Source organism: Motacilla alba, chromosome 2, assembly GCF_015832195.1.
Source record: "Motacilla alba alba isolate MOTALB_02 chromosome 2, Motacilla_alba_V1.0_pri, whole genome shotgun sequence".
NCBI lineage: Eukaryota > Metazoa > Chordata > Aves > Passeriformes > Motacillidae > Motacilla > Motacilla alba.
The window spans coordinates 520,953-548,880 of NC_052017.1; the positions used below are offsets into that span (position 1 = coordinate 520,953).

Here is a 27,928-nt window from a genome sequence, read left to right on the forward strand (position 1 = left end):
TACCGGCGAGAGAGCGCTTCAGAACCCAAACACACCGGCCGTGCCCTCGGTACCGGCGAGAGAGCGCTTCAGAACCCAAACACACCGGCCGTGCCCTCGGTACCGCTCTGGTCTGCTCAGGCCCGGTGTGGAGGCCCTGAGTGCAATTAGGGAGTAAATCGGGTGCTGACATCGTTACCTGCAGGTGTCTGCACCGAGTGCTGCGTGCCTTTATCTTCCCATAATCACACCCAGACCCACGGAATGGGTCATTAGGAAGCAATTTCCCCCCAATTTCCTTTCTAAAAACCACTTTGTTTTGAGTCTCTACTTATGTTTTATTTGTGAATTGAACGTAACAGAGATTTTTTTTAAAGGCAAAAACATGTATATAATTTAAAAATACAACATATTTTAGTTCAACCATTATTAAATAGAGTGTCAAAAAGTCTGTCATTAAAATCACAATCCCCAGTATAAAACCGCCCCTCGCATTACTATAGTTTGTAAAACTTCCCTTGTCCCTGAACACTCCAAAGCAGAAATAAACACCTGCAGGAAAGGAAACCTCTGGAGACACAGGGAATAACAAACCCGCCAAACATCCGGAAACCTGAACCTCAGAATTTCAGAGCTGCCGTTCTGAAAAGGCAGCACAGTGAGCGCAGCCAAGAACACTGCCAGGGACACAGGGGCAGCCACAGCTGCTCGGGGCAGCTCCCCGATCGGGAACGGGATCGGGCCTGGCCAGGTCCCACCCCGGGATCAGGATCAGGATCAGGATCGGGGCCGGGATCGGGATCGGGCCTGGCCGGGTCCCACCCCCGGATCGGGATCGGGGCTGGGATCGGGGCTGGGATCGGGCCTGGTCGCGTCCCACCCCGGGATCAGGATCGGGACCAGGATCGGGGCCGGTGCTGGGACCAGGATCGGGATCAGGATCGGGGCTGGGATCAGAATCAGGATCGGGCCTGGCCGGGTCCCACCCCGGAATTGGGATCAGGATCGGGGCTGGGATCGGGATCGGGCTTGGTCGGGTCCCAGCCCGGGATCAGGATCAGGATCGGGCCTGGCCGGGTCCCACCCCGGGATCAGGATCGGGATCGGGACCGGTGCTGGGACCAGGATCGGAATCAGGATCGGGCCTGGCCGAGTCCCACCCCGGGATCGGGACCGGGATCGGGTTTGGGATCAGGATCGGGATCGGGATCGGGGCCGGGGCCCGAGTGGGTCCCACGGCGGGGCCGGGGCCACAGCGCCCCCCCCCAGGCCGCGCCGCCCATTGGCTCTGCCGTTGCCATGGGGACAGCCCTCGCCGCCCATTGGCTCTGCCGTTGCCACGGGGACAGACCCCGCCCCACGCCCACGCGAGGCTCCGCGCTGTGGCGCCGCCGGCCGGAGGGAACGCGCGGGCCGTCTCACTTCCGGGGAAGGGCCGGAAGTGAAGCGCGCGCCGCGCCGGAAGCGCGCGCGGCGGCTGCCGGGAGCTGTAGTCCCGAGGGGCGGCCCGGCGGCGGCAGTCGCGGTGCGGAGGTCGGTGCCGGGCGGGCGGGGGTCGGACCGCGACCCCTGCGGAGAACCGGGGGGGCCGCGGGGGCGGGACGGCGGCGGGAGGAGGGGGAGGAGCGGGGGATGGCGCCGAGCAGAGCGGGGTGAGGCGGGGAGGGCCGTGCGGGGCCGCGGCCTGTGCGGGCGGGGCGGCGCGGGCGGGGATGCTCGGCGGCACCGGGGATGCTCGGCGGCACCGGCGGGGCCGGGGATACTCTGGGGGCCCCGGGGGTGCTCGGGGGGGCTCCGGGGCACGGCTCGCCGCGGGCCCTGGGCGAGAGGCCGGCGGGGAGAGCCCGGGGAGCGGCCCCGGAGCGCGGCGGTGCCCGGAGCTCCATCGCTGCCCGGGGAGGCTCCGCTCCGCACGGAGCCGCTCTCCGCGGCCTCCGCCCCTCCTGCCCCGCCGTGCCCGCCCGCGGCTCGGCCCCGTGTCGCCGCCGGGCCCGTTTTCCCCGTGGCGGCGGGAATTGTCGCTCCGGTGCCCGTGTGGCCCCGGGGCTGTCCCGGAGCCCGGTGCCACCTGCAGCCCCTCATTGTGGCCCTGGCGGCGGCTGGCAGCGGGAGCCCTGCGGGGCTGGCCCTCAGGAGAGGTTCCTGCCCCCATCCGCTGTCCCTCGGCCCCAATAACCGGGAGTGCAAATCGATCGCTGCTGCGAGAGGCTGTGCCCGCAGCCGGGCCGGGGATCCTTGGCGCTGGCTGTGCACACAGCAGGATTTCTCCTTTGTTCTCTTCACAAAGCAGTCGGGGCTCTGCCCCTTCCAGCCCTGCTGGAGTACCCCGGCAGCCAGGCATCAGAATTGCTGGGATTTTCCTGTGTCCCTCTCCGGGATGGGGTTTTCCCTCACGCAGGGATGGAGGAAGCCCCACAAAGGCCCCGTTCCTTCCCATCCTCGGGGATTTGATCGAACAGTTTCTGCGCTGCAGTGCCTGGTTTCCCTCTTTGCCTTTGCAGCAGGAGCACTGAGTCTGCTCCTGGCAAACTTCTGGTGTCTCTTGTGCCACCTGGCTCTCTGGAGTTTGCTGGGTGTGGGGCACCAGGCTCCGGGCTGCCGTGGATTCTCATCCCAGCTGTGCCGCTGCCTGTCCTGTGTCATCCTGGGCCATTTCTTCCCAACTCCAGTGTCCTCAGAGCTCCCACATCTCTCCTGTCATCAGGCAAAATGCATTTTGAGTCTCCCGGTGCCCCTGTCCGTGCTGGTCCTGCATCCCTGTGTTTCCCTGGGGGCTGCAGCAGCTGCCACAGCTGGACGCTTCTCATTTGGGATCAGGATCTGTAGGAGCAAACCCTGGGATCTCCCCCAGGCTGCTGGGTGTGCTAAAAGTGATTCCCAGGTGGGGATCCTGGTGTCAGGTTCGGCAGATCCTTTCTTCTGCTGCCTGTCCTGCCCTGTCCCCCCCAGTCTGAGTCTGGCTGGTCCCAGGAAGGCTCCCAGCCCAGCTGGGACCTGCAGACAGGATCATCCAGCAGCTGGGCTGGAACCTGGCTTCTCCGGGGGGATCTCAGCTGTGCATCTTGGACCCTCATTCCCAGAGGGTTCTCCATTTTTTTTTCATTTGTTCTTGAGCAGAAAAGACCAATTCCATCAACTTTATACTGCATTTACCCATTTGGGTTGGAAGGGAGTGTAAGGATCACTCAGTGCCACCCCTGCCATGGCAGGGACACCGTCCCCTGTCCCAGGCTGCTCCCAGCCCTGTCCAGCCTGGCCTGGGACATCCCAGGGATGCAGGGGCAGCCCCAGCTGCTCTGGGAATCCCATCCCAGCCAGGAATTCCCCATTCCCACTGTCCCGTCCAGCCCTGCCCTCTGGCAGCTCAAAGCCTTTGGGAAGAGCCCTTTTCCCAGCCCAGCGTGGGTGAGGCGTTCCTGGTTCCTGCTCCCTGAGCTCCCAGCAGGGATTGTTGGTTGCAGTTGATCTGCCCACCTGTCCCAGGACCCCGAGGGAGGCATTCCCGGGGTACCCCACAAGCAGCCCCCCTCTTTGGGCAGAGCTGGGCAGGGGATGTGGCCGATGCCCTGGCACTTGGCTTCCCTGCAGCATTCCCTGTCCCGCTCCTGGTTCCCTCTCTCCGGTGCTCAGGAGCATTCAGGGCTTGGCTCTTTGCTGTTGGAGCAATACTGGACTCTCCCAGCTCATCCCAAATGCCCCGGCTTTGGGGCAGTTGGGGCCAGGCTGGGATGATCCCCAGGGAAGGGGGCACAGGCTGCCCTGTGCCAAGCTCCAGCCTTGGGAACCTGGCTGCAGGACCTCAGAAGAGCTCCCTGATTTGTCCCTGCGGTGATTCATCACTCCAGGGACGTTTCCCTCCGAGATTCACCGCAGCACACGCGGGGTTTCATTTTTGCCAAGCCAATTTGCTCTGTTTTTATTGATTTCAGCCTTGGAAAAGGCCAGGTGTGGCCCTGGCAGCCAGGGCAGCTTGGTGTCCGTGTGTCCATGGGGAGGGACCCGTGGACCAGGTGTCACATCAGAGATGTGGCCAGAAAATGGGGTGGGTGCATTTGAAGCCTTTTTTTTTTTTCTACTGAAGTAATTTTGTCTTATTGAAAGCAAAAGTGAATAATTGGAATGATAATTGCAGGCTATTAATTGCAGGCACAGGAAGTCATTGATGGGGACAGTTAATGTCCACAGAATCCCAGAATATCCTGACTTGGAAGGGATCCACCAGGAGCATGGAAGTCCAGCTCCAAACCAACTCAGTGTGTAAATGCTGACCTTCAGTGCTCACCATCTGATCTGAGTTGATAGCAAATCCTTGTTGCTGATTCCAAGGATCCCTGCAGTGTATTTAGTACTTGGCATGACAGATAAAACACCCCAAAACAAAGTTGGTTTTCTCATTTGAGTGAAAGTTATAAATAGGAAGTTTAACACAGTTTCAGTAAAGAACATTCTCACAAGTACAGTTCTCTTTCTTCTCCAGTTTTTTTTTTTCCCTTTGAAGTGAATAATGGCAATAATCTACTTCATCCTGGCCTAAGAGGCTTTTAGAAACCCCTCACTGTCACCCCAGAGCCAAAGCAGAAGCCCCCCAAGCATTTGGAAGGAGGTAGCAATTCTAACCTGCAGTTTCTTTGTGCTCCCTCCCGCTGTCCCAGGAACGCCCTTCCCGCCGGGATGGAGATGTTCTCGCTGAACTCCCTCAAAGGTAAGAGCTGCCACGCCTGGGGCTGCCCGGGGCTCTCCTGTGCTCCGGGGGGAAGCTGGAGCCGGGGGCTGAGGAGGAGGAGGAGTTCTTGGTGTGAGGAGGGAGCTCAGGTGTGTCCTGGGGGGTGCAGCACCGAGGGGATGTGGCAGGAGGGGACAGGACAGGATTCCAGGGCAGCAGTGGCACTGGGCAGGGAGGAGCCCTGCAGTGTTATCCAGGGACACTGGACACTTGTTTGCTGTTCAGCTTCAAGCACAGGCTTTTTCCCTTGTCATTTTGTCCTCCTAAATATTCCTGTATCCCTTAGTGCCAGCTCCTTGTCCTTGGGGTTTGACCCTGTAATACCTGTCCCTGTCACCATGGCTCTTTTCCCTGCCACTGCTTTGCCAGCCTTCCTTTCAATCATCTTCTGTCCTCAGAAATCCCTCCAGTCACTGTTCCCTGTTTTAACTTGTGGATCTCTCCTGAGCTCTGTTACTTGGTCCTAAAGAGAGTGAATAGAATGGACTAGAAAGGACTAAATATTGGACAGTGAATAGAATGGACTAGAATGGACTAAATATTGGACAGTGGATAGAATGGACTAGAATATTCCAGCTCTCCCTGAGGCAGAGGGACCCTCCCTCCACCCCAGGGAATTCATCCTTTCCCCTGGCACTCAGGAAACCCAGCAGGGACCCCACCACTCCTGCCACTGCCCTGCTCTGAGCCACCAGCACCGGGATTTCATCTAAAAACCCCGGAATCCTTCCCAGTCTGGGGCAGGAATTGTGTACAGAGTCACCTCAGCTGGGAACCAAGCCCCTCTCCTCCCCCAAATCCTGCCAGTGGGGTTGGACAGATGGAACTTCCCTGGTGAGGGCTGGTGGTTTGTCATGGCCAGGCTGGGTGTGGACTCTGGGATGCTCCAGGCCTGGGGATAAAGGAATTCCCGAATGAACCTTGGCTCCTGCAGGAGCTGCTGCCTCTGCACAGGCTCGGCTGGAGGGGCAGCCCCAGCCCAGCCCCTGCCAGGAGCTCCCTGGGAGCTGGGAGATGGCTCTGGAGATGCTGCCTGTGCTGGCTCACGCTGCTCTCTGCAAAGCAGAGATACCTGCAACTGGCAGCTTCGGGAATTCTGTGCTGAAGTGACTCCTCACTGCTGTTTCTGTGCCCACGAGATAATTTTTATATCATTTGTGGTGACAAACCACCAGCCCTCCTCACCCCTGACTGTCCCTGCACACTGGGACTGCCTGGCAGCCTCTTCCCCCAGCTTTTCCAGCCCCTGCCTGTTTTCCCAAGATTTCCCAGCTTTTCCAGCCCCCTGCCTGTGTGTTTCTGACATTTTCCCAGCTTTTCCAGCCCCCTGTCCATGTTTTTCCAAGATTTCCCAGCTTTTCCAGCCCCTGCCTGTGTGTTTCTGACATCTTCCCAACTTTTCCAGCCCCTGCCTGTGTGTTTCTGACATCTTCCCAACTTTTCCAGCCCCTGCCCATGTGTTTCCAAGGTTTTCCCAACTTTTCTAGCCCCTGCCTGTGCGTTTCTGACATCTTCCCAGCTTTTCCAGCCCCTGCCTCTGTGTTTCCAAGATATTTCAGCCTTTCCAGCCCCCTACCCATGTTTTTCCAAGGTTTTCCCAACTTTTCCAGCCCCCTGCCCATGTTTTTCCAAGATTTCCCAGCTTTTCCAGCCCCTGCCTGTGTGTTTCTGACATTTTCCCAACTTTTCCAGCCCCCTGCCCATGTTTTTCCAAGATTTCCCAGCTTTTCCAGCCCCTGCCTGTGTGTTTCCAAGGTTTTCCCAACTTTTCCAGCCCCCTGCCTGTGTGTTTCCAAGATATTCCAGCTTTTCCAGCCCCCTGCCTGTGAGTTTCCAAGATTTCCCAGCCTCCTTTTCCTTCCAGTCCTCCTTGAAGGTTTTATTCCCAAACCCCCTCAGTTTATTCCTGAACAAACAGTGAAGCTCCAGATAAAGCAGCAGGAACAGCAGCTCGTGCAGCGTGCTGCCACGGGATGGACCCGGGGTTCATCCCCTTCCCTGGGAGGAGCTGCTTTCCTCCTTGGTGGTCTGCCTGATCTTTGGATGATTTTTGAATGGACAATCAGTTTTCAATGATTTCTCCCATTTTAGTGGACCAGTCTCTTAAAATTTGCAATCCAAGTGCCAGAATCACTTCATGTCTTTCAAAAAAAAAAGTGGGGTTTTTTTTGTCATCTGGTATTGATTCAAGATCTGGGTTTGTGTTTCCATTTGGGTTTCTGTTTGGTTGGTTTTGTTGTTGTTTTTTTTAAGTAAAAGAACCTACAAAGACAAATCAGCAGCTAATTTTAGAGGTTCTAAAAATGAATACAGGAGAGGGCAAACTTGGTGTAATAAGACTTTTTTTGAGAGTTCAGCTCTTCTAAAGTTGTTTTTTTTTTCCTTTTTCTTAGTTTGTTTTTTCTTTTTTCCTTTGTCTTAAAGGATTTTATTTGAGAACTTTATTGGTCTTGAACCTCCTCTCGTGGAGCCCAGGCTTTGTAAAACTGAACTGTGCCATTGTATTAGTCAGTATTTTTTGCCTTATTGAAGATTTTTTTAAAAAAATCAGAAAAAACCAAAACAAAAACAAAAGCACTTTAAAAAAAACCCCAACTTTTACATCATGCTGCTTAACCAGCCATTCATGTTAATTTTCCCTCTACACACAAAATACTCAGTAATAAAGTCTTTGACATAAAAATGAGACCCTGGTTTAAAGAAATGCAAACCTTAGTGGCAATCCCAGCACAGCCAGGGCTAATACAGATTCATTGCTTAGGAAAAAAAAAATCAGATTTAAATAAATATTCCCTGTAGGGTGGGAATTTCATCCAGCTCCACAGCCCTAAGGATTTTATCCCTGAATTATTACGTGGAATGATTCAGGTAGAACTGAGTAACAGGAGTTGGAGCTGGGAGAAGTGGGGAGGTGCTGGCTTATTTCCTGAAGATTCCGAGATCTTTCTCGCGGATTTTCATTTTGGATGGTTCAGAATTAAGGTTTGATACAGATCCGAGGTTTTAAGTTCTTTAAAAGACTTGAAGCTTATAGAGATTTTAATTTTTTCAGCGTTTATCTCAAATATTAGCAAATAACGGGCCGCGGGAGCAGCTGGAATTTGGGGATACGGGAGGGTGGGACAGTGGCTCTGTGCGCTCCCACGCTGCCGGCGGCAATTCCCGGTGTTCCGGAGAATTCCCGGTGTTCCCGGCTGGAATTCCCGGTGTTCCTGGCCGGAATTCCCGGTGTTTCCGGGCAGCAATTCCCAGTGTTCCCAGCTGGAATTCCCGGTGTTCCCAGCTGGAATTCCCGGTGTTCCTGGGCCGCAATTCCCGGTGTTCCAGAGAATTCCCGGTGTTTCCGGCCGGAATTCCCGCTGGCAATTCCCGGTGTTCCAGAGAATTCCCAGTGTTCCCGGCCACAATTCCTGGTGTTCCAGAGAATTCCCGGTGTTCCCGGCTGGAATACCCGGTGTTCCCGGCCACAATTCCCGGTGTTCCAGAGAATTCCCGGTGCTCCCAGCCAGAATTCCTGGTGTTCCCGGCCACAATTCCCAGTGTTCCCCGGCCGAAATTTCCGGTGGCAATTCCCGGTCTTCCAGAGAATTCCCGGTGTTCCCCGGCCGCAATTCCCGTTGTTCCCACGGCCGGCATTCCCGGTGCTTTTATAGATCCTACCGGCAATACCTGCTTTATTCTTTACCTCCGTCTAGCCTCTGTTCTAAGGCAGCCTTCCCAAGGCATCACTGCCACGGCCGCAGTTCCCGGTATTCCCTGGTCGCAATTCCCGCCGCTCCCGGACAGATTTCCCGGTACCCCACGGCTCCGGAGCCCCGGGAATGCCGCGGGCTCCGGCCACGGCCAGGACAGCAGCTCCTTGTCGTTTCCCCCCGTGAATCTCCCCCCTCTCCGGTCCCTTTCCCCGCTCCGTCCCCGCCGTTCCCGCTCCGGTCCCGGCTCTCCCGGGCCGCTCTCGGTCCTCCCGCCCGCCAGGGGGCGCTGCCGCCGCGGCCCCTGCGCTGCCCGCGGGCGCGGGGCGGCCCAAGATGGCGGCGCTGGGGCTGCTGCTGCAGGCGGCGGGGCCGCTGCGCCTCTGCCGCGGCCCCCGCGGGCCCTGCGCCGCTCCCCGCGGGCTCTGCTCGGCCCCCCGCGGGCCCGCCGAGCCCCGCCGCGACGAGGAGGACGAGGAGGAGCCCGAGGCGGCGCAGGGTGAGCAGCGGGGCCGGCCGGCGCTCGGGGCCCCGCGCGGCGAGCGCGCAGCGGAAGGGAGGGGCGAGCCCGGGCCCGCGGCGGGGCGGGGGAGCCGCCACATCCCTCCCTCCCTCCATCCCTCCCTCCCTTCCTCCCTTCCCGCGGCTCCGCCGGGACCGGGATGCGCGGCCAGGGAGAGGAGCCGCCGAGCTGCGCAGGTACCGGGGGGAGCGCGGAGCCGCAGCGGGGCCGCCCCCGCCGCCCTTTGTTGGCCGGAGTTGGCTTTCCCCGGTGATTCCCCTCAAGGTCGCCGAGCCGGGCCTGGGCGAAACTCCGGCCGCCTCCCGCGGCTGACGCGAGAGGAAAATCCCCGTGGAGCTGCGGCAGGAGAGCGGCCGGGCCGTTAGGGCCGTTCCCCGCTCTCCGTGCGCGGGATCCCGCGGATCCGCCCGGGCAGGAGCCCCGGACAGACCACCGGGCAGAGCCCCGGGCAGGAACCCCGGGCAGAGCCTCGGGCAGGAACCCCGGGCAGAGCCTCGGGCAGCTCCGCGGCACCGCGCCCGGTCCTGCAGCAGCCCCGGAGCCCGCCGCGGCTCACGGCTCTGGCCGCAGCTTGGAAGATTGTCCCTGCTGGATGTCAGGGGTGTGCGGGCCCCGGTGGGAAGGGGGAATGCTGTCCGAGCTGTCGGTGCTGTAAAAGGAGGTTTAAAACTCGCGTTCGGTGTCGTGTTTTGAATCGCTTTTTGTTGGGCTATGGAGCGTGGAGAACACTTGGAGCTTGGAGGGATGCGAGGGGTTTTGTGCCAGGGGTTGTGACTTGAACCGTTTTTCCTTACAAAAATCGCTGGTTTCGTTTCGGTTTTCTTTCGTGGGCTGCATTTTGGAAATTTGGAGTGTTATTATATTTGAACTTTTTCCTTTTTTTCTCAGCCCTCATGCTTCTCTGCTCAGTGCTTTTTTTTTTTTTTTTCCCATGCTCAAGTATTATTAAAGTTATTATTTTCTCAGGAATTTCTGAATTCTTTGGGTCTTGGTTCCATTTGTCTTTCAGAAGCTGCTGAGTTTTATCTTGGAGTTCAGAGTGGGATGGTCTTTCAGTTGTTACAGTCAAGCTGTTCAACAGAGCAAATTAACTCCCTGCTAAAGCAAGTGCTGAACCACCCCCCATTATTGCTTAATGAGCTGCTTCAGGTGTTGCCTGAGAAAAGGAATAAACCAGGATTTTTTTTTTCCTCTTTTGTACTTCATCCCTCATCACTTTTTTTTCCCTAATGTGTTTTTGGCAGTCCCTGAGTACTTTTATGTTTGGTCTTCAGTTTACTCATCCTCCCAGTCTGTAGGGAGGATTGACCATGGAAGGCTCTTGATCTTGAGGTGGCAGTGTGGTGATGCTGGAATCATTCCCAATAATGGATTTGTTTTGGATGAACAAATAAAAGCCCTCAGGGCCTTGTGAACCTGCCCTACCTGTCCAGCTGCTCCTTGAACACGTGGGGATCATAAATGTCATTGGAAAAACCTCTTTCTGAGGTGGGTTCTGAGCCCTCAGCTTGTGGGCTGATGTCTCATTAGCTGTCCTCATTTGGCTGCTTTGTTATTAGCCTTGGATGCAAACGTGGAAATCCCCTCAGACCCAGGCCAGCTTCAGACAGTCACTGTTAGATCCTCCTTGTTATCTGAGGCTTCAGGCTTTTGGCTCACACGGTGAGTTTGGGGAGCTCAGTCACTTCCCCCTCGTTCCCGAGGCTCACAAGGCAGGCTGCTCCTCCTCTGTCACGGATTAAATTTGTCCTGTAGAGCCTCAGCAGAACTTGGGCTGGAGCTCTGGATCCCTTCCTGGAGCAGGGCAGGGTCCTGAGCAGCCCCAGTGGCTCCGAGGGGGAGCTTGGCCTCTGCTCCTTGTCCTCCTCCTTGCTTTTGGAGGAGCCACTCAGTGTTCCTGAGCTCTCCTTCAGCCAGGAGCTGCACGTGGACTTTATTCTGGGTGTGTTGAAAGGAGCCCTGCTCAGGATGGCTGGGGATGGTTTGGAACCCCCCAAATTCCCCAAAAGCCATGCTTTGTGTGCTCCAAGCTGAGCTGCCGGGTGGAACCTTCTGTGGCTCCCTCCGTCTCTGCAGTGGGACATGTCTAGGCTGATTCCGTGTGAAATGGATATTGTGGAGCCACAGGGCCTTTTTTCTTCCTCGGGGAGTTTTGATGTCTTGGGAACACATTTGGGTTTATTACTTGAATTTATCCTATCTAGAGGACTTTTGTCTGTGGCAGTTTGTCCTTGGTGCTCATTTGCTGCTTTTCCAGGGAGTAGAATTGGAGAGAAGAGAGGAACTGATGGGTGTCCTCTGTCCTCCTTGAAGAAGACTTTGGGCTGCTCTGTTTGTGCTCTGCTGAGTGTTTCCACTCCTCAGATTCGCAGGGGTTTGGAGGAGGCTGGGCCGCTCCAGCTGGGTGGTTTGTTGGTTTTGGGGTCTGCTTTTTGTGGTTTCCAGTGTAGCTTGGAATTACCCTGGACTTTCACAATCAAATTAAGCTAAAGCACTCGCTGGCTTTGAGGAACTTTAATTAGTTAATTGGCTTCTTTGATAGCCCCACCCTGACTTGTCTGCTCTCCAAGACAGGCTTTTAATATTCCTTCATGATGTCAGGGCTGTGGTTTGGGTGTCATGTGTGGCTGTTTGGGGAGTACTGGGTTGTGCTCCTTGTGCTCCCACCGACACAATTCCCGCGCAAACATCCACCCTCAGCTGTGGCAGAGACACTCCTTGGAGCAGGATGCTGGAAATCCCGTTTGGCAGGGAAGGGAACGTTCTGCAGATCCAGCTGGGGGTTGTTTCAGTAAAAGCTCCAAGGGGAGGATGGCTTCCTGCAGGATGAGATCCTTTCAGCTCTGGAATTGGGGCAGGAATGGGCTGAAGGTGATCCAGCGGCCCTTGGCACTGCCAGAACGTGCTGCTGAACGTGGCATTGTCAGCTGGGGAGGAAACACTGCACCTTGTCAGGCGTTCCAAGCCTGAGCTGTCACAGAACTGGGCTTTGTTAGTCAGAGATCCTGTTTTCCCTCCAGAGCAGATTAAATATTTAGTCTTCACCGAGGAGTCACCTCAGAATGCGAAACTTCCTCTGCCATAGGTAATTGCACTTGGGGGGCATTACAGAAATGTGCTTATTGCACCTCTTATCACAGAATTTCCCAGGTTATTGTTTGTGAAAGAGGAAACAACTGGAAGCCAAATCACCAGGCTGGTGCTGGAGATTTGCTTTTTGCTTTTCTTTTTAATTAGTGAATTGAATGGTGCATTTGGGAGTTGTGTTGCTGCTCCTCCCTCCGTTAGTCCCACCAATGTGGAATGGAATAGAACTGCAGAGTGCCAAGATCTTGGACACTTTTCCAGTTTTCCTGAGCAGGCCAAAGTCTGAATATAGAGGAACTTGCTTCAGTAGATAGAAATAGCACATTTGCTGTATAATTACAGAAAATTGGCTCATAGTTTTTGTGAGGCTGAGACCATCTTCCTTCTCCCTTGGCCAATATATCGAAGGTAATTCATGGACAAATCATGTTCCTAAATCAGAGTCATTCCTGCAATTCCCCTGCAGTTATCCAAGGCTACTGAAAGCATTTCTCAAGATCCAGGTGGTTCTTCTATGGTTTGCAAGAAGCAGTTTCAAAACTGAGTGTCACCAGTGCGTCTCGTGTGCTGAGCTGTGGACAGGCTGCTGGGTTTTGCTGGAGAGGGTGATGGCATCAGCAATGGCTTTTTGTTCTCCTTAGCCAGTGTCCAAGGCAGTGTCAGGCCTGCAGTGGCACAGCAGAGCTCTGCTCTCTGAACCTCCTGTGCTTTCCCTGTTGCTCCCTTCCAGCTGGGCCCTCCTGGGACAGCATCACAACGAGCAGCTTCTCAGAGAGCATCCCTTGCACTGCCTGTGGGACAGAGCCTCTCCTCAGTTCTTCTTGCCTTGAGCATCTCAGGAAGTGTCCAAGGCCAGGCTGGGTGGGCTTGGAGCAGCCTGGGGTAGTGCAAGGTGCCCCTGCCCAGCTGTTAAATAAATGAGTGAAAGATCTTCAAGGATCTTTCCAACCCACACCATTCTGGGATTATCTGCAGTTCCTGTGTTTCTTCGTGGCAGCAACTCCAGAATCAGTTCCCAGCAGCCCGTGGTGGCACATCTTGGTGGTGCTCAAGTGAGTGACTCTTGGCTCCTCGTTTCTCCTTGCATTTGGTGGCTCAGTTGGAAATCCTGGTTTCTGATGGTGCCAGTGATCTCTGTGCTGGCTTCTGAGTCATTGCTGAAGCTTACCCTGGATTCCTGCAGGGGATTTAGAGGGAATGCTCAGCCCCAGGGTGGTGTGCAGGGAGGTTACCCAAGTCCTGGCTGCCCGGGGAGCGCGTCTGGGATGAGGCTGAGTGTGGGATGAGCTGTGCTTGCTCCTGCAGAGAGATCCCATCGCTCTCCCCGTTCCCTTGTGCTGCTTTTGGTACCTGCAGGACCGTGCTGGCTGATTCACTGGTGAGCCCAGCAAAAACGTGTGGGTTTCCTTTTCCTGCCTTGGCTTTCTGTGGGATCAGGGCTGCAGATGGGCTCCCTGCACATCTGGCTTAGTGGGAGTGCTGGAGCCTGGGAGAAGGGGCAGCTGCCCCTCTCCACAGCTGGAGCTGTGAGACCTCCCTGTTTGTGAGGTGTAGGAACATCTGGAATTGTTATCACATTGGTCTGATCTCGCTGGACCTGCTGCTGCAAAAAAAGGCCCTTCCCAGTGCTGGCCATGCAGGGGTGCAGGTGAGGAGCTGGAGCAGCTCCCTCATTGCCAAAACTGCTGGAGCTGGTCAGGGAGGAGGCTGGGACAGGAGGTGGGTGTGACATGGCTCTGTCTGAGGCAGTGAGATTTTGTTGTTGTTGTTGTTGTTGTTGTTATTATTATTATTATTATTATTATTATTATTATTATTATTATTATTATTATTATTATTATTATGTGTGATTTGATCTGAGCATGAACATCCCCTCCCTGCTGTATCCTGAGCAGCATTTCCCTGTGGGTGCAGGGGCCAGTCCCACCTGCCCTCTGTCCTGCTGGGGCTGCTGTGTCTCCAAACACTGCTGGCAAACTTCTTTCCAGGGGGCTTTCTGGGCAATTCAGTACTGAACCACATTCCCAGGCTCTAATCCAGCCTTCTCAGTCATTTCAGGAAGAAGTCCTCAGGCGTTTTTGCATGTTCCTCTGCTGGCTGGATCTAATGTGTGCCTTGTGAGAGCCTGGGTTTAACCCATGGCTGGGGGGATGTTGCAAACACCCAAACTGTGCAAAGTTGTTGCTGCTCGGTTGGGTTTTGATATCGAGGAGTGACAGAGCTGGTGGGGAAACAGCACTGGCTCCATGCTGGTGGACACGAGCCCAGGAGTGCCCAGGTGGGCACAGCCCAGGGCAGGGACTGTCCCCTGTGCCGGCCCTGCCGAGGGACCCCCTGGAATCCTGGGGGCAGCTCTGGGCCCCTCCAGCAGCAGAGCCCTGGAGGGGCTGGAGCGAGTCCAGGGAAGGGGCTGGAGAGCTCCTGAGGGAGCTGGGAAGGGGCTGGAGGGCTCCTGAGGGAGCTGGGAAGGGGCTGGAGAGTTCCTGAGGGAGCTGGGAAGGGGCTGGAGAGCTCCTGAGGGAGCTGGGAAGGGGCTGGAGAGTTCCTGAGGGAGCTGGGAAGGGGCTGCAGAGCTCCTGAGGGAGCTGGGAAGGGGCTCAGCTGGAGAAAAGGAGGTTCAGGGTGGCCCTTGTGACTCTGCACAGCTCCTGCCAGGAGGGGACAGCTGGGGGGTTGGGCTGTGCTCCAGGGAACAGGGACAGGAGCAGAGGGAACGGCCTCAGGCTGGGCCAGGGCAGCTCAGGGTGGACACAGCAGGGATTTCTCCATGGAAAGGGGGCTCAGACCTTGGCAGAGGCTGACCAGGGAGGTTTGGAGTGCCCATCCCTGGAGGTGTCCCAGGAACACCTGGAGGTGGCACTCAGTGCTCTGGGCTGGGGATAATGTGGGCATTGGACACGGGGTGGGTTTGATGATCCTGGAGGTCTCTCCCAACCTCCGGGATCCAGGAGCTCGCTGGTGCCTGGAGATGTTGCAGGTGAACCCTGGACCCTCTGCCTGCCCCCCCGTCCTCCCCTCTGAGCTGGTGCTGGAACACACCTCTGGATGGGACTGCACAGCAGTTGGGAGACATTTAATTCCTCTATTTTTTTTTTTCTTTTTCCAGATTCCAGAGATTTACTAAAGGAATTTCCGCAGCCTAAAAACTTGCTCAACAGCGTGATTGGCCGAGCCCTGGGCATTTCCCATGCCAGGGACAAGCTGGTGTACATCCACACTAACGGGCCGAGGAAAAAGGTAATCCCCTGCTGCTGAAGGGTGGGACACAGAGTGGGAAAGGAGCCACAGAACTGCTGATCCTGCAAGTGACTTCCTAGAGAAAATCATAGGAGAGTTTTAATTCCATTTAAAAGTTGTGTGATAATCTTTCAAACAAGAAATATTCTCACTTCTTCCTATTTTTCCTGATCTTCGTGTACTTTAAAGGTGTGTAAGTGCAGGTGCTGTTCCTCTTTTTGTGTGCATATTTTTCTTTTAAGTGACTTGCTGCGTCTGGCCTTTCTGAGCAGAGGGACACACAGTCTGTGCTTAAAGGAGTCCTACTCCCGTAGAAAATGAAGGTTTAAAAGCTGTATCTCAGCCCTTAGGACCCCTAGATTTGATTGTGAATTCCACTATAACAAATTCCGAAGCCAAAAATGTCCAGTTGTGAGCAGAAAAGAGGAGTTTCTTTGCAATGGAGGGAGGCCTCTAGTAGTGCTTAAGAGCAGAATGAAATGCAGCCTCTTAGTTTGTAATATGAAGCAGAGGAATTCCAAGCAAACAGTTTCCCAGGTAGTTTGAGCTGTCACTGGGATGCCCGAGGTCCAGACCCGGGTCTGGGCTATGAACTGAGCAGGAATTCTTCCCTCATGGTGCTCCATGGTCAAGGCTGTGCCTCCTCGTGTCACACCAGCTCTCATTCCAGAGCTGGGAGCCCTTTCCAGCTGAAGTTTAACTGTAACCTACATTCCAGGAAAAGACTCAGTTCTGATGGCTTAACATTTTCCAATAACATTCTGTCTAAGATTTCCCAGACAGTTTTTATTGCCACATCCTTTTTAAGCATCCCTGGGTTTTAGGGGATACATTAGTAATGTTACTTCAGAGTTCTTCATTATTTGTGTTTGTTTTTCTTGCTCTTTCTCAAGCAGTAGTGCAGTTTCCCAACTTAAATTTTGGAATACCGTAGCCAGTGCCTCATCCCTAAAATTTGGAGTACCCCAGGCAGTGCCTCATCACTTTAGTTTGCATAATTGGTTCCCATCCTTGCCAGCACTTAAACAGATTAACGTGCAGAGTAACTTCAGATTAAAACAAAAAACTAAACCAGGAAAACGATTAAGGAGATAAAAGAGCCCTGGGAAAAAAAATGAGGGTCAGCTCACAAGGAAAAAACAACCCAGCAAATGTGGACAGAAGGACAGGTGAGAGCCTGGAGAGCTCTTGGATGTGAACAGGGGTTTGTGAGCGCTTGGCCTTCCTGAGACACCTCTTTTCCCAGCAGGTCTGTGCTTTCCAGGCTGTGCCCGAGGCAAAACCCATAGCAATTCCCTCCTGTGAGCCAGGCTCAGGGGCAGGAAGGCAGCCAGCCAGGTGCTGGGGAGTCAGGAGCCTGTGCTCCAGCCTTGGGGGATCCACTGCTGCCTTTCATCTGCGCTGCAGAAGCAGCAGAGAATTCCCTGGGCTTTTCCCTCTTGGAGCCTTGTGGCATCCGCAGGGCTGGGAGCTGAGCGAGCTCTTCATTTGGAGCGCTTCTTTGAGGAGGGCAGAGTTCAGCTCTCAGCATTCTTTGCTCTGCAGGTTTTTCGTGCTCCCTCGCAGGGGCTGTGGTTCTGCCAGGCTGGAGCTGGGTGCTCCTGTGCCCTGCCAGTGCTGGGGTGCCTGGGGGCTGAGGCAGTCCTGTGCTGCTTCCATCACGGTGAGGAAGCGCTTGGGATGATTTCCTGGCTGTTGCAGCTGGAAGGTGTTGGAGAGGGGCTCTGCTCCAGGGCACGCTCTGGCTGCTGCAGAGGGACAGCCCTGGGGTGGAATTGTTCCTGTAGTGTCCTCCTGGCATTTATCCCTGCGAGCTGACACTCCATGGCTGTGCAGGACTCAGCCCTGCAGCTCCTGTGGGGCTGTGGCACCCCTGTGCCCTGCTCAGCCTTTTCCTGCAGAGCTCCTGCAATGGAGCTTCTTCCCGAAGGGACCAAGACAGCACTTTGTTCAGTTTTCTTCTGCGTTTCTCCTCTTTGCCTGGAGTGCAGAGCTGGGTGGAGTGGGTGTGCTCTGCTGGAGGGCAGAGCTTGCCCAGCTCAGCCTGTGGCTCTCCTTGCCTTTCAGAAAGTCACTCTCCATATAAAGTGGCCGAAGAATGTGGAAGTGGAGGGCTATGGGACCAAGAAGATCGATGCGGAGCGGCAGGCAGCGGCTGCAGCGTGTCAGCTCTTCAAGGTGAGCTCTGCTGCTGCTCAGCTGGCCAGGCTCACCCTGCAGTGTGCAGCCAGTGCTGCTGGGAGCCCTGCTCAGCTGGCCAGGCTCACCCTGCAGTGTGCAGCCAGTGCTGCTGGGAGCCCTGCTCAGCTGGCCAGGCTCACCCTGCAGTGTGCAGCCAGTGCTGCTGGGAGCCCTGCTCAGCTGGCCAGGCTCACCCTGCAGTGTGCAGCCAGTGCTGCTGGGAGCCCTGCTCAGCTGGCCAGGCTCACCCTGCAGTGTGCAGCCAGCCTGGCTGCTGCTGGGAGCTCTTTCTTTCTCTTTGCCTGTGCTCTCCCTTAGTTGTCCCCTCTGGTAGTCAGGGGTAGAGGGTGAAGACCTGAGTCTGAATCCATTTGAGCTTAAAATCCCACTTGCTTCAGGTAGTCCTGGTCCTTGTTCCTTTTGTCCTGGACCTTAATCAGCTCCTTAGCCTCAGCATCTACAGCAAGTAGAGTTTCCCTCAGGTGGGTTTGCTGGTCACTAACCCCCACTTCTGCCTGTGCAGCTGGGTGTGTTTGCAGTTGTGGGACCTTCAGAGCCTCCTGCTTCCTCTTCATCAAAGCCAGTGTGGCAGTTACATGTTGTAATTTACTGTTGCTCTTCAGTTATGCTTTGTTTGGCACTTATTTATGGCTGGAAATGGGTGTGTGCAGCCAGTATCAAACAGGCACAGTAAAACTATAAAGGTCACTCTTGAAGGTGTTTTATAGCTGAGAAAAACATGCAGTTTTATCTCCGGCTCTGCCCCTGGTGGTTCTGTGTTACCTTGAACTAGTGAGACTGATTTTGGAGTTTCCTGTTAATCTATTCAGTGGGAACAGGCATATCTCTGTGCTCAGGAGAGGATGCTGTGGATGCTCTGGCAGTGAGACAGCTTTTGATTTGCTTGTAGATCAGAATGCTCTTTGAGGAAATAGCCAGCCTTCAGAAATTCAGGAGGGCAGTGTGAAAACTCAGCTTCTTCAGCTGCTTAATCTGATCCTCTAATTCTGTGCTCAGCAAAACTTGCTTCACTCACTGACTTCATTCCACCTCACTCAGTCAGCATTCACTAGAATACATCCTGCTTTTATCCTCTCTAGTCCAGTTCCCTGCTTTCTTTGAGGCCCTGGAAGTTTTCTAAGGAAGGAAAGTACCCTACTGATACATTTTCCCCGAATTTTGGAAATGGCTGAAGTGCACTTTAGAACTTAAACCAAAACCCAACCACCTGAAACCACAGATTGAACATGCAGAGCTTTCTTTGCCAGCTAAACTGGAGCCTGGCAGAAGACCCTTGTGATGGGAGGCCTTGTGTGATCACAGCTATAGAAAGAGCTACAAATCATCAGTTTAAGAAAATTAATAGTGTTAATTAGTGCAGAGAGTGAATAGAGGCTTTGAGTGGAACAGTGAGCCAGGTGAAATTTGGTGTCTTAGGCACTCCCACAGCACAAAATAATACAGCTTTTTCTAATTCAGGGCCATTAAGGCCATTAAATGGCCTACAGCTGTAACTTTTAATTTATTAAAATTAAAGCTAGAACTTATTGCAGCAGTCTGGTCATTTTGAAATGGTGTGTGCTGCATTCTGGATATGTATGGAGCTTCCTGCAAGGTTCAGTCCTAAATGGTGATGGTGGGAGAGTTTTTCATGACTTCAGGCTTGCTCCAGAATCTGACAGGTTAGGGACATTTTCCTGCTGCTCATTCAAATAACTGTTCCTGGGAAATGGAAGGAGATGAACCATTCCCTGAATTCTCTCCCTGTGCTATCCCAGATTATGCTAGTTCAGACTGGCCTTCCCAAAAAGATGCATTTCCTGGGGGTTCTTTCAAAACTTGAGGGTGCTAAATATAGCCAAGAGTTTGTAAAGCCCCACTAAATCCTGGCCCACCCATTCTGGGGAGCCGTGTGGGGCTGAGAGCCGTACCCTGGGAAGGGAGGGCGGGGAGCAGAGCAGCGGTGGGGAAAGTTCCGAGCTCCTGCAAGTGCCCTTCCTCGCTCTGTCTTTGCGTGGGGAAGGAGGGGCCGCTCCTGCCCCCCGTCCCCAGCAGGGTGTGGGTTCCAGAGCTGCCCTGTCTCTCCTGCAGGGCTGGGGCTTGCTGGGCCCGCGGAACGAGCTCTTCGACGCGGCCAAGTACCGGCTGCTGGCCGACCAGCTGGGCTGTCCCGACGAACGCTGGTGCTCCGAGGGCAAGTGGCGCTCCAAGTCCGGGCCCTCCCTCGCCGACCTGTCCACCTGCTGGCGCCGCATGGAGCCCGACGACGCCATCCAGCCCATGGAGCAGGGCAGGATGCCCAAAGCCATGAGGAGGGAGGAGCTGGAGGAAGGGGAGCTGGAGGAGGGGGAGCTGGAGGAGGGGGAGCTGGAGGAGGAGGCCATCGATGTCTCGGATTACCTGCCCATGGCACACCAGGACGCCCGCACCCCCGGCAGGGACGCCAGGTGGGTCTGGCTGGGAGTGCTGAGCCAGGGCAGAGGGAAGGGAGGGTTTTCCTGTAGCTGGGGGGGCTGGAGATGGGCCAAAGGAATAGCGGGGCAGCCTGGTCTTGCACTTGGCTGCCATCCAGGGAATGCATAGACTTCTTCCCTGCAGCTCTGCCCTCTGGAGAGACTGCTGCCAGTCTTGTTACCTGCCTGATTCTTCTGTGCCTCAAGACATTTCCATCCCCAAAGCGGTGCATGTGCTCTTACACCAGGTTTTGACCACCCTGGATTTGAGGGCAGTGTTAAATCTGATCCCCTCCATCCCCATAGCTGCCTGTTTGACTTTATGAGCACAAATCTTGGATTTTTAATAGGCAGCAGGAGCAAGATCTGTATGAGATGTAGGTGATGGTGGTTATTTCTGTGATGTGTTTTTTAAATTCAGAATTATTTATTAATTAAATCTGTCTGGATCTATTGATGTCATCTGGTTTCTAGCCTTGGTGTAAAGGTTTGATCCCTCTGTAGCAGGTGGCTTTGCTGGGCTGGGTGGTTGTGACTGACAGATTTTAGTACCGAGGGACAGCAGGACTCTGCCCATCACCAGAATTACCTGGGCTTCAACGCAGTAGTTTCAGAGCTCAGGAGCACTCGTGGAGTGAGGCAGGTCTGAGCACAAGTGGGCATTTGTACATGCAGCTCTGCTCTTGTCCCACGCAGCCGAGGAGGGAGTTCCATTGAAATGACAGATGACAACACTGCCATCCGTGCCCTGACGCAGTTCCCACTTCCCAAAAACCTCCTGGCCCAAGTGATTCAGATTGCAACCTCTTCCTCCACAGTCAAGGTAAGGTGCTGTCTGACCCCTGCCAGGGAGGAAGCTCGGGGCTCCCAGTGGAATCAATTTGCATGCTTTCTTTGGGCAGCAGAGCTGGGGAGAGGAGGGAAGTTAAAACTAGGCCTAGAGAAATCAGTGTGAACAGCAGAGGAAAGACTTTGTGGTTGGTGAGAGCTGAGGGAATGGCTTAACAGAACCCTGGGGAGTGTTGCTCCTGAGGCCAGGGCAGTGGAGGAGCTGCTGTCTGAATGAAGGACATATTTTCTAAGGTTTCTTTTCCCCATATACCTGCAACAAGCACAAGTTTGTGTTGCTGGGAGCGATGTGTAACTTCTGTGCTGATAGAATCTTTCCACAGCTCCATTCTTGCCCGTATCCGGTGATCCTCCTTCCCAGGATGTGTCACCCACCTCCCAGAGCTCGTGTGCTCAGCAGAAAGGAGCTGAGCTCCACCCTGAGGCTCTCAGGATGTTCCCCACAGTTCTCTGCTCTCACTTTGGCTTAGACAGTGCCTTGTGAGCTGGGGGGTGGAGTTCAGTGCAGTAACCTTCTTCTAGTGCTCCATTAAAAAAATTCAACAGAATCCAACAAGTCCAGCAAAAAAACCCACGGTGAAAGGTCAGAGGGGCCACATGAGGTCAGCTGAGGGTTGGTTCAGCTGGAGCAGGGCAGACTGAGGGCAGAGCTCAGCAGGGGCTGCAGCTCCTCCTGAGGGACAGCTCCAATCTCTGCTCCCTGTGACAGGGACAGGACCCAGGGAACAGCTGGAGCCTGGCCAGGGAGGCTCAGGCTGGATACCAGGGAAGGATTCTTCCCCAGAGGGTGCTGGGTGCTGCCAGGCTCCCCAAGGAACGGGCACAGCCCCGAGGCTGCCAGAGCTCCAGGAGTGTTTGGACATGGCTCCCAGGCACAGGATGGGGTCGTTGGGTGTCTGTGCAGGGCCAGGGCAGGGGCTGGCTGGTCCCTGCTGTCCCACGGAGCCCGGTGCTGTCGTTCCTGCAGGAGTACATGCAGTTCCGCACGGTGGGCACCAAGACCAAGATCTGCAAGCTGACGCTGCGCTGGCCCTGCCCCATGACCTTCGCGGCCAAGGGCCGGCGCAAGGTGGAGGCCGAGAACAAGGCAGCAGCTCTGGCCTGTCAGAAGCTCAAGGTGAGTGCCCCTGGCTGCTGCATCCCGTGGGGACGTGCCTCTGGGTACAGGCTCCTTCTGCCTCACTCGCTGCCTTTGAGCCTGGCAGGGGATGCTGGAAACTTCCTGAACTTTGACTCGTGTAATGAGGTAATGCTTATTAAACATCTGTTTCCAAAGCTTGGGATTCACAGCATGCCAGAACCACAGCAAGGCGCTCAACAAGAGGGTTTTGCAGTCATGGCTGCTGTTCCTCTGATGGGTCTGCTTGAGACCTGGCAGGTGTAGTATCAGGGCAGTGGTTGGTTCTGGTGTGTCTGGTCCTCCAGGGTTGGAGTGGGATCATGTCTGGTTTCTTGCCGTGGCAAGAAAAGCAGGAATTGGTGGGTTTGGGATGGTAAGCAGTTGGCCTATGCAAACATGGGATCCGAGTGCTCTGTATCCCAGCCCTTGGTGTGAGCAGCCTCACACCTGATGGCGTTGTTTGCCTGTTGCCTGCAGAGCCTTGGCCTGGTGGACAAGAACAACAACCCCCTGAGCCATGCCATGTACAACATGACTTCCCTGCGGGAGCTGGGCGAGAACCAGAGGAAGCCCTGCCACATCAAAGTCCCTGAGGCCACCCTGCGCAAGATCGAGAACTACCTGAACCACGTAAGGCTCAGCCCCCTGAGGATCCCCTGTGCCTGAGCCTTTTCACTTCGGGAATTGGATGTGTTTGAAAGCTTCCTGTCAGAATGTTGAGGGAATTCATGGTTTGATTGTTGCCACAAAACCTGATCGGTCTCTGCTGCCCTTTGGGGAAGGGAGACCCTTGCTGGGCAGTGGCATTCCCTTTTGGAGGACTCTGGGATTCTTAAGGTTGAATCCAAAAGATGTGATCGATTTGAAGTTCAGCAACTTTTAATCCCATGAACATCTGTGCCAGTGCTGTGATTTGTGTTGTAGACAATTCCTGACCTCTTGCTCCTTGTAGTTCTTCCTGTGGGATGTGGGACTTCAGTTTTTTTCTTTTGCCAAGACAGAATATTTCTGGCTTAGCCAAAAGCCTGTGTTTTGCATAAGTTATGTGTCTGGGTGGTGGTGTAACTTGATAGTTTCCAAAAGTTGCCTTTGAGGGGCTGTTGCATCGCAGAGCTGAAGTTACTGGTCTGTGCCTGTCAGTTCAGGCAGCAGCACTAATACCCCTCCTGAAATAGGGAATGCAGCAGGGAACACACAGGGGGCTGCCCAAATTAGTTCTCACTTTAAATAACCTCAGTTCAGAACACGACTGAGTTACCTAAGATCTGAGGAGACCTTGGCCAAGCCAGACTGGCTGAGTGTGTTCCAGGCACTTGTTCCTTTCTGTCCTTCTCGGGACCAGCGCTAACCTTGCTGTCCTTGCCTGCTTCCTCCCCCTCTCCCAGTATCCCGTGGACATCAGGGAGTCCAGGCCCCGGATTGCCGATGACATGATGAACCTGACCAAGGAATCTGGTGCCATCAGCGACGCCATCACGGGGAAGACCTACATCCCCATGCTGGAAGCAGAGGAAGTGCGCCTTAGCCAGAACCTGCTGGCCCTCTGGAAAAGGAGAGGAGCCTCCTGGCAGGAGAGCCACCCGCTGCCAGTGGACCCTCACAAGGACACCATCCTGTCAGCCATCGAGCAGAACCCCGTGGTGGTGATAGCGGGAGACACGGGCTGCGGGAAGACCACGCGGATCCCGCAGCTGCTGCTGGAACACTACATCCTGGAGGGCCGCGGCGCGCGCTGCAACGTGGTCATCACCCAGCCCCGCCGCATCAGCGCCATCTCGGTGGCCCAGCGCGTGGCCCAGGAGCTGGGGCCCAACATGAGGAAGAACGTGGGCTACCAGGTGCGGCTGGAGAGCAAGCCCCCTGCCCGGGGAGGGGCCCTGCTCTTCTGCACCGTGGGCATCCTGCTCAGGAAGCTGCAGGGCAACCCCAGCCTGGAGGGCGTCAGCCACGTCGTGGTGGACGAGGTGCACGAGCGGGACGTGAACACGGATTTCCTGCTCATCCTGCTCAAAGGCATCCAGAAGCTGAACCCTGACCTGCGCCTGGTGCTCATGAGCGCCACGGGGGACAACCAGCGCTTCTCCCACTACTTTGGGGATTGCCCCGTGGTCAAGGTGCCGGGCTTCATGTACCCCGTGAAGGAATACTACCTGGAGGAGATCCTGGCCAAGCTGGGCCGGCACCGGCACCGGCACTACGAGATCAAGGTGGGTGTGCAGCGAGGGGGGAAGCTGTCCCCCTTGCATGGGGCCCTGGCTTCTGGCCTGTCAGCAGGGGGACAGTTCGGGCCTGGGCCTGCTCCTGCTTCCCTGTGGTGGTTGGACACTGATTAGCTTTAATTCCATTCCAGTCCTCGTAAGGTGAAGTCAGCTTAGTAGAACCCCAGAGTATTTTGATTAAATTATGCATAAAGATGACTTCGCATTGGGGTCAAGTTGCTTTTGTGTCCCTTTAATGGGAAGTTTGATGTTTGAGTAGGCTGAGAGCTCATTGCTGTGTGTGCATAGACACAGAGTTGAATGTTTGCACACCCTAGGCAAGCCTGGCCCAGGACTGGGATGGTTGTGGCTTCCAGCACTGTTACCTCAGTGCTCGTGTCCTGCATGACTGAATTCCCTGATTGCTGCCTTCTGCAGCTGCTCTGGCCCTCTGGAAAACGCCCTCCAGACATGTGCAGTGCTCTGGGTAATCCTACACCAGTGGTGGGTCATGGAGTCACACAGTCACAGAGGTTGGCCAGCATCTCCAGACGTTTTCTGGTCCAACCAGCTGGTCTGGAGTTTGTCAGCCCATTTTTCCAGCCTGGAGAGATCCCTCCCTGTGGCGGAGCAAGTGTCTGGAGTATCAGCCACTTCTCCCAGTCCTGGATCATCAGCAAGCTCCCTTGGGGTATCCCATTGCCTCCAGGGCATTCTTCCCGTTTCTGTTGTGGCAGGGATTTTATCTGAGCTTTAATAGTCTGTTCCAAATTCCTGAGAGCTACAGAAGCTCCTGCTCGGAGCCTGATGGATTTGAACTCCCAGGTGCATGTGGCAGTTTTGTCCACAAAAATCAGGTGGCAATTCTGTCGCTTGTGAGGTGCTGTTCAGCAGAGGTGCACAGATCTGGACAGTGGGAAGAGACTGCATTCTCTCTGCACAGCAGGGAAGCTGGCAGCACTTGTGACCAGAGCGGGCTCCAGGTGGAGCCCAGACCAGGCTCCTGGCTCCAGGTCCTGGGCAGGCTGTCCCAGTGAGGCGTTTGCTGCCTGCAGAGGCTGCTTTGGAGTGCCCCTGTGCTGCGCTGACACCCCCTGAGCCCCTTGTCCTGTCCTTCCCAGCAATCCGACGATGAGTGCGTCCTTGACCTTGACCTGATCACCGACCTCGTGCTGCAGATCGATGCCCACGGAGAGCCAGGTGGGTCCTGCCTCGCCCCGAGCTCCTCTTCTGCTGGGGGGAGAGAAGGGGACCCCCTCCAGAGCCTTTGCAGATTCCCCACGATGCTGAGCCTCTCCTGCATGGGCTCCTTGAATTCCTGCTGGTCCAAGTGGTCTCGAGCCGTGTGGCACGAGCGAATTGTGAGTCTTTAGCTAAGACTGGGTTATAGGAGATCAGGGCAACCCTGACGAAGGGAGGAATGATGAGGAGGACTTTATTGACATCAGAAGGTTAATTAGTTTCTTTATTATATTATTTTATACTATATTGCACTGAGTGTGTATAAGTATTTAACTCTGCTGACTAGAATTTTGTGACTGTCTCTTGACTGACAGTCTGGACACGCACTTGGCCCTGATAGGCCAAGGAAACAAAACGCTATCACTTTGAGTAAACAATCTATATTGCATTCTACTTTGGCACAACACAGGTACAGCAAATGAGATAAGAATTGCTTTCTCTTTCTCTGAAGTTCCTCGCTGTGATTCCTAGAAAATGTCCTTAAGAAGTTGAGCCTTGCTTTTCTCTGTAAAGAGGAATGTAGCTACACAGGGTTGGACTCCTGAGTGTCCGGGGCAGCTGTTCCAAGACTTGTCTGTGCTCCAGCACTGGGAGCCTTGTGCTGCATAATTACCTTTTCTGTTGGAGCCCCGTGCCTGTCAAATACCCTTGCCTGGACGTGATTGGGAAGGAGGCAGAACTCTGAGGTGACTTCAAGAGATTTAAGTGTTTCAAAGCTCATGAGTATTCACTGTCAGTCTCCAGGTAGTCTGGTAGCTTTCTGCCCCGGAAATGTGTGTCTCCAGCTGGGGAAAAGCACTTGGATTTAGAGGCTGCGTGTCCTTAACTGCTGGTGTGTTCCAGGTGGGATCCTGTGCTTCCTCCCTGGCTGGCAGGAGATCAAAGGGGTGCAGCAGCGGCTGCTGGAGATGCTGGGCTCGCAGAACAGCCGCTATCTCGTCTTGCCAGGTGAGAGGGCAGGGCCAGCCCCTTCTTCCCAGCATCTGGGAGAATCTGGGACAGTTGGCTTGGTGTGCCCCTTCAGCTTTGCTCTGCTACAGAGCTGGTGAGCTTTGATGTCCCAGCTGTGGGACGGTGTGTGGTAAGTGTGAGTAACTCCTCCCAGCAGAGGCTGAGTAACTCCTGGGTGTGATCAAAGAGAGTGGCTTCCCATTTGCCTCCAGCAGTTTGGAATTGGGCAAGGGGAAAGCAGCTCAGTTCTGCACTGCTGTAGCTGCACGCTGAGCCTGCCCAGAAGAGATCTCAGCACCTGTTCTGTGGGATGCAGGTGGACTCTGGAGCTGAGCTTTGATCAGTGAATTTAACATTCCTTGCCCAGGAGGAAATTTGCAACAAAAGCTCTTGAGGTTTTGGCAATTTTTGTTTGCTTTTGAGCAGCTCTGCCTATTCAGTGTCAAACCAGGCTAGGCAGGAGCAGAGCTCTGAGCAGCTGGGCTGTTAATGAGTGCAGGTCCTGCTCTCCTCTGCCCCGCCGTGCTCTGCCAGGAATTCCCGCGTGGTGCTGAGCTGTGGCAGGGAAAGCTGGGATACAGCACAGCCACAGGTCCTCACTGAGAGCCACTTGTGACAGAGTGGGGCCATGTGCAGTGAGAATCCCTGCCCCAAGGGGCAGCTGCAGAGCTGGGCTGTGGGAGGGAGTGGGATTTCTACCAGGGGTATTCCTGGGATGCCACCAGGCTCTGGGACAGGAGGTGAGCAGAGCTCCTGCTGCTGCTGAGCCACAGGTTGAAGCAACTGAAATGAGGCCTTCCCAAAGGAGTTGTGGGAGATGTTTCCTGGGGTCTGGCTGGCAGGAAGCTGCTGGCTGTGCCCACTGGCAGCTGGTGTCCCCATTTCTGCGAGAGGTGACGGTAGAAGGAGAAGCTGGGCGGGTCTGACTCTGGTTTGGTTTCCCAGTGCACTCCAACATCCCCATGATGGACCAGCAGAACATCTTCCAGAGGCCTCCACCAGGCGTCAGGAAGATCGTGCTGGCCACCAACATCGCGGAGACCTCCATCACCATCAACGACATCGTGCACGTGGTGGACAGCGGCACGCACAAGGAGGAGCGCTACGACCTCAAGACCAAGGTACTGCTGCCTTGCTGCCTCTCACCTGGGACACTCTGGAGCACAGGGCTGTGGCCACAGGAGTATTTGAGGTGCCATTAATGGGATGATGGAGCTGCTTCCCATTTGGCCCCTGGGGCACAGGTGTTGTGTTGCTTGGGAAGAGTGTTTGACTCCTCTCAGTGTTTGCTGTGTCCAAGCTCTGGGCCAGGCTCCCCATTAAATTCTGAGTTTATTTCGAACAAATTTAAGGCAAATCCTACTCCCTTCCCCACTCTGTTTCACCATAGAACACCAGTAACTTTTCTGTTTGCTTTCAGCCTTTTTCTATGATTTCATCAAAAACCTCTTGCTGTCCCTTGCAGGGCAGCCCTGACCTGTTAGATCCTGCTCCCGTTTGCAGCTCTCCTGGCCTAATCCCTGTTCCTCAGCTTTCCAAGGGGGATCTGCTGCCCCCAGGCCCATTCCTGGCAGTGCTGGGCCCTCAGCCTAGGAAGGCTCTTGTTTTTACACCTTTGCAAGAAAGTGAAGGCAACTGTGCTGCTGTTGGGAAAAGGAACTGTGGCAACATCCCTCTGCCCCTGTTCCAGAAC

The 27,928-nt window shown here is 55.0% G+C and overlaps 2 protein-coding genes across 4 annotated transcripts in view; one reads left to right on the plus strand and one right to left on the minus strand.

The window, feature by feature from the left end:
- Positions 1-840: 840 nt before the first annotated feature.
- DHX30 (DExH-box helicase 30) overlaps positions 841-27,928 on the plus strand; it is a 32,758-nt gene continuing 5,670 nt past the window's right edge. The window contains exons 1-12 of one of the 3 annotated variants that reach the window (XM_038130013.1): positions 841-1,512; positions 4,632-4,681; positions 15,111-15,241; positions 17,309-17,419; positions 19,514-19,869; positions 20,572-20,698; positions 21,692-21,841; positions 22,322-22,474; positions 23,230-24,051; positions 25,164-25,242; positions 26,128-26,232; positions 27,181-27,356. In XM_038130013.1, coding sequence (XP_037985941.1) covers positions 4,651-4,681; positions 15,111-15,241; positions 17,309-17,419; positions 19,514-19,869; positions 20,572-20,698; positions 21,692-21,841; positions 22,322-22,474; positions 23,230-24,051; positions 25,164-25,242; positions 26,128-26,232; positions 27,181-27,356 — 2,241 coding nt within the window. In that variant the 5' untranslated portion in view covers positions 841-1,512; positions 4,632-4,650. Of the gene's footprint in view, positions 1,513-4,631; positions 4,682-8,633; positions 8,894-8,936; positions 9,094-15,110; positions 15,242-17,308; positions 17,420-19,513; positions 19,870-20,571; positions 20,699-21,691; positions 21,842-22,321; positions 22,475-23,229; positions 24,052-25,163; positions 25,243-26,127; positions 26,233-27,180; positions 27,357-27,928 lie in introns of those variants that run through there. The other 2 variants (XM_038130012.1, XM_038130014.1) reach the window with 2 other exon arrangements.
- LOC119698302 (basic salivary proline-rich protein 2-like) lies at positions 1,171-2,061 on the minus strand. Its single transcript, XM_038130057.1, has one exon. The coding sequence runs from the start codon at positions 2,059-2,061 to the stop codon at positions 1,171-1,173; it is 891 nt and encodes a 296-aa protein (XP_037985985.1).

Bases quoted from the DNA above. Each gene is read 5' to 3' on its own strand.
- LOC119698302 (XM_038130057.1), bottom strand. From the start codon at position 2,061: ATGAGGGGCTGCAGGTGGCACCGGGCTCCGGGACAGCCCCGGGGCCAC.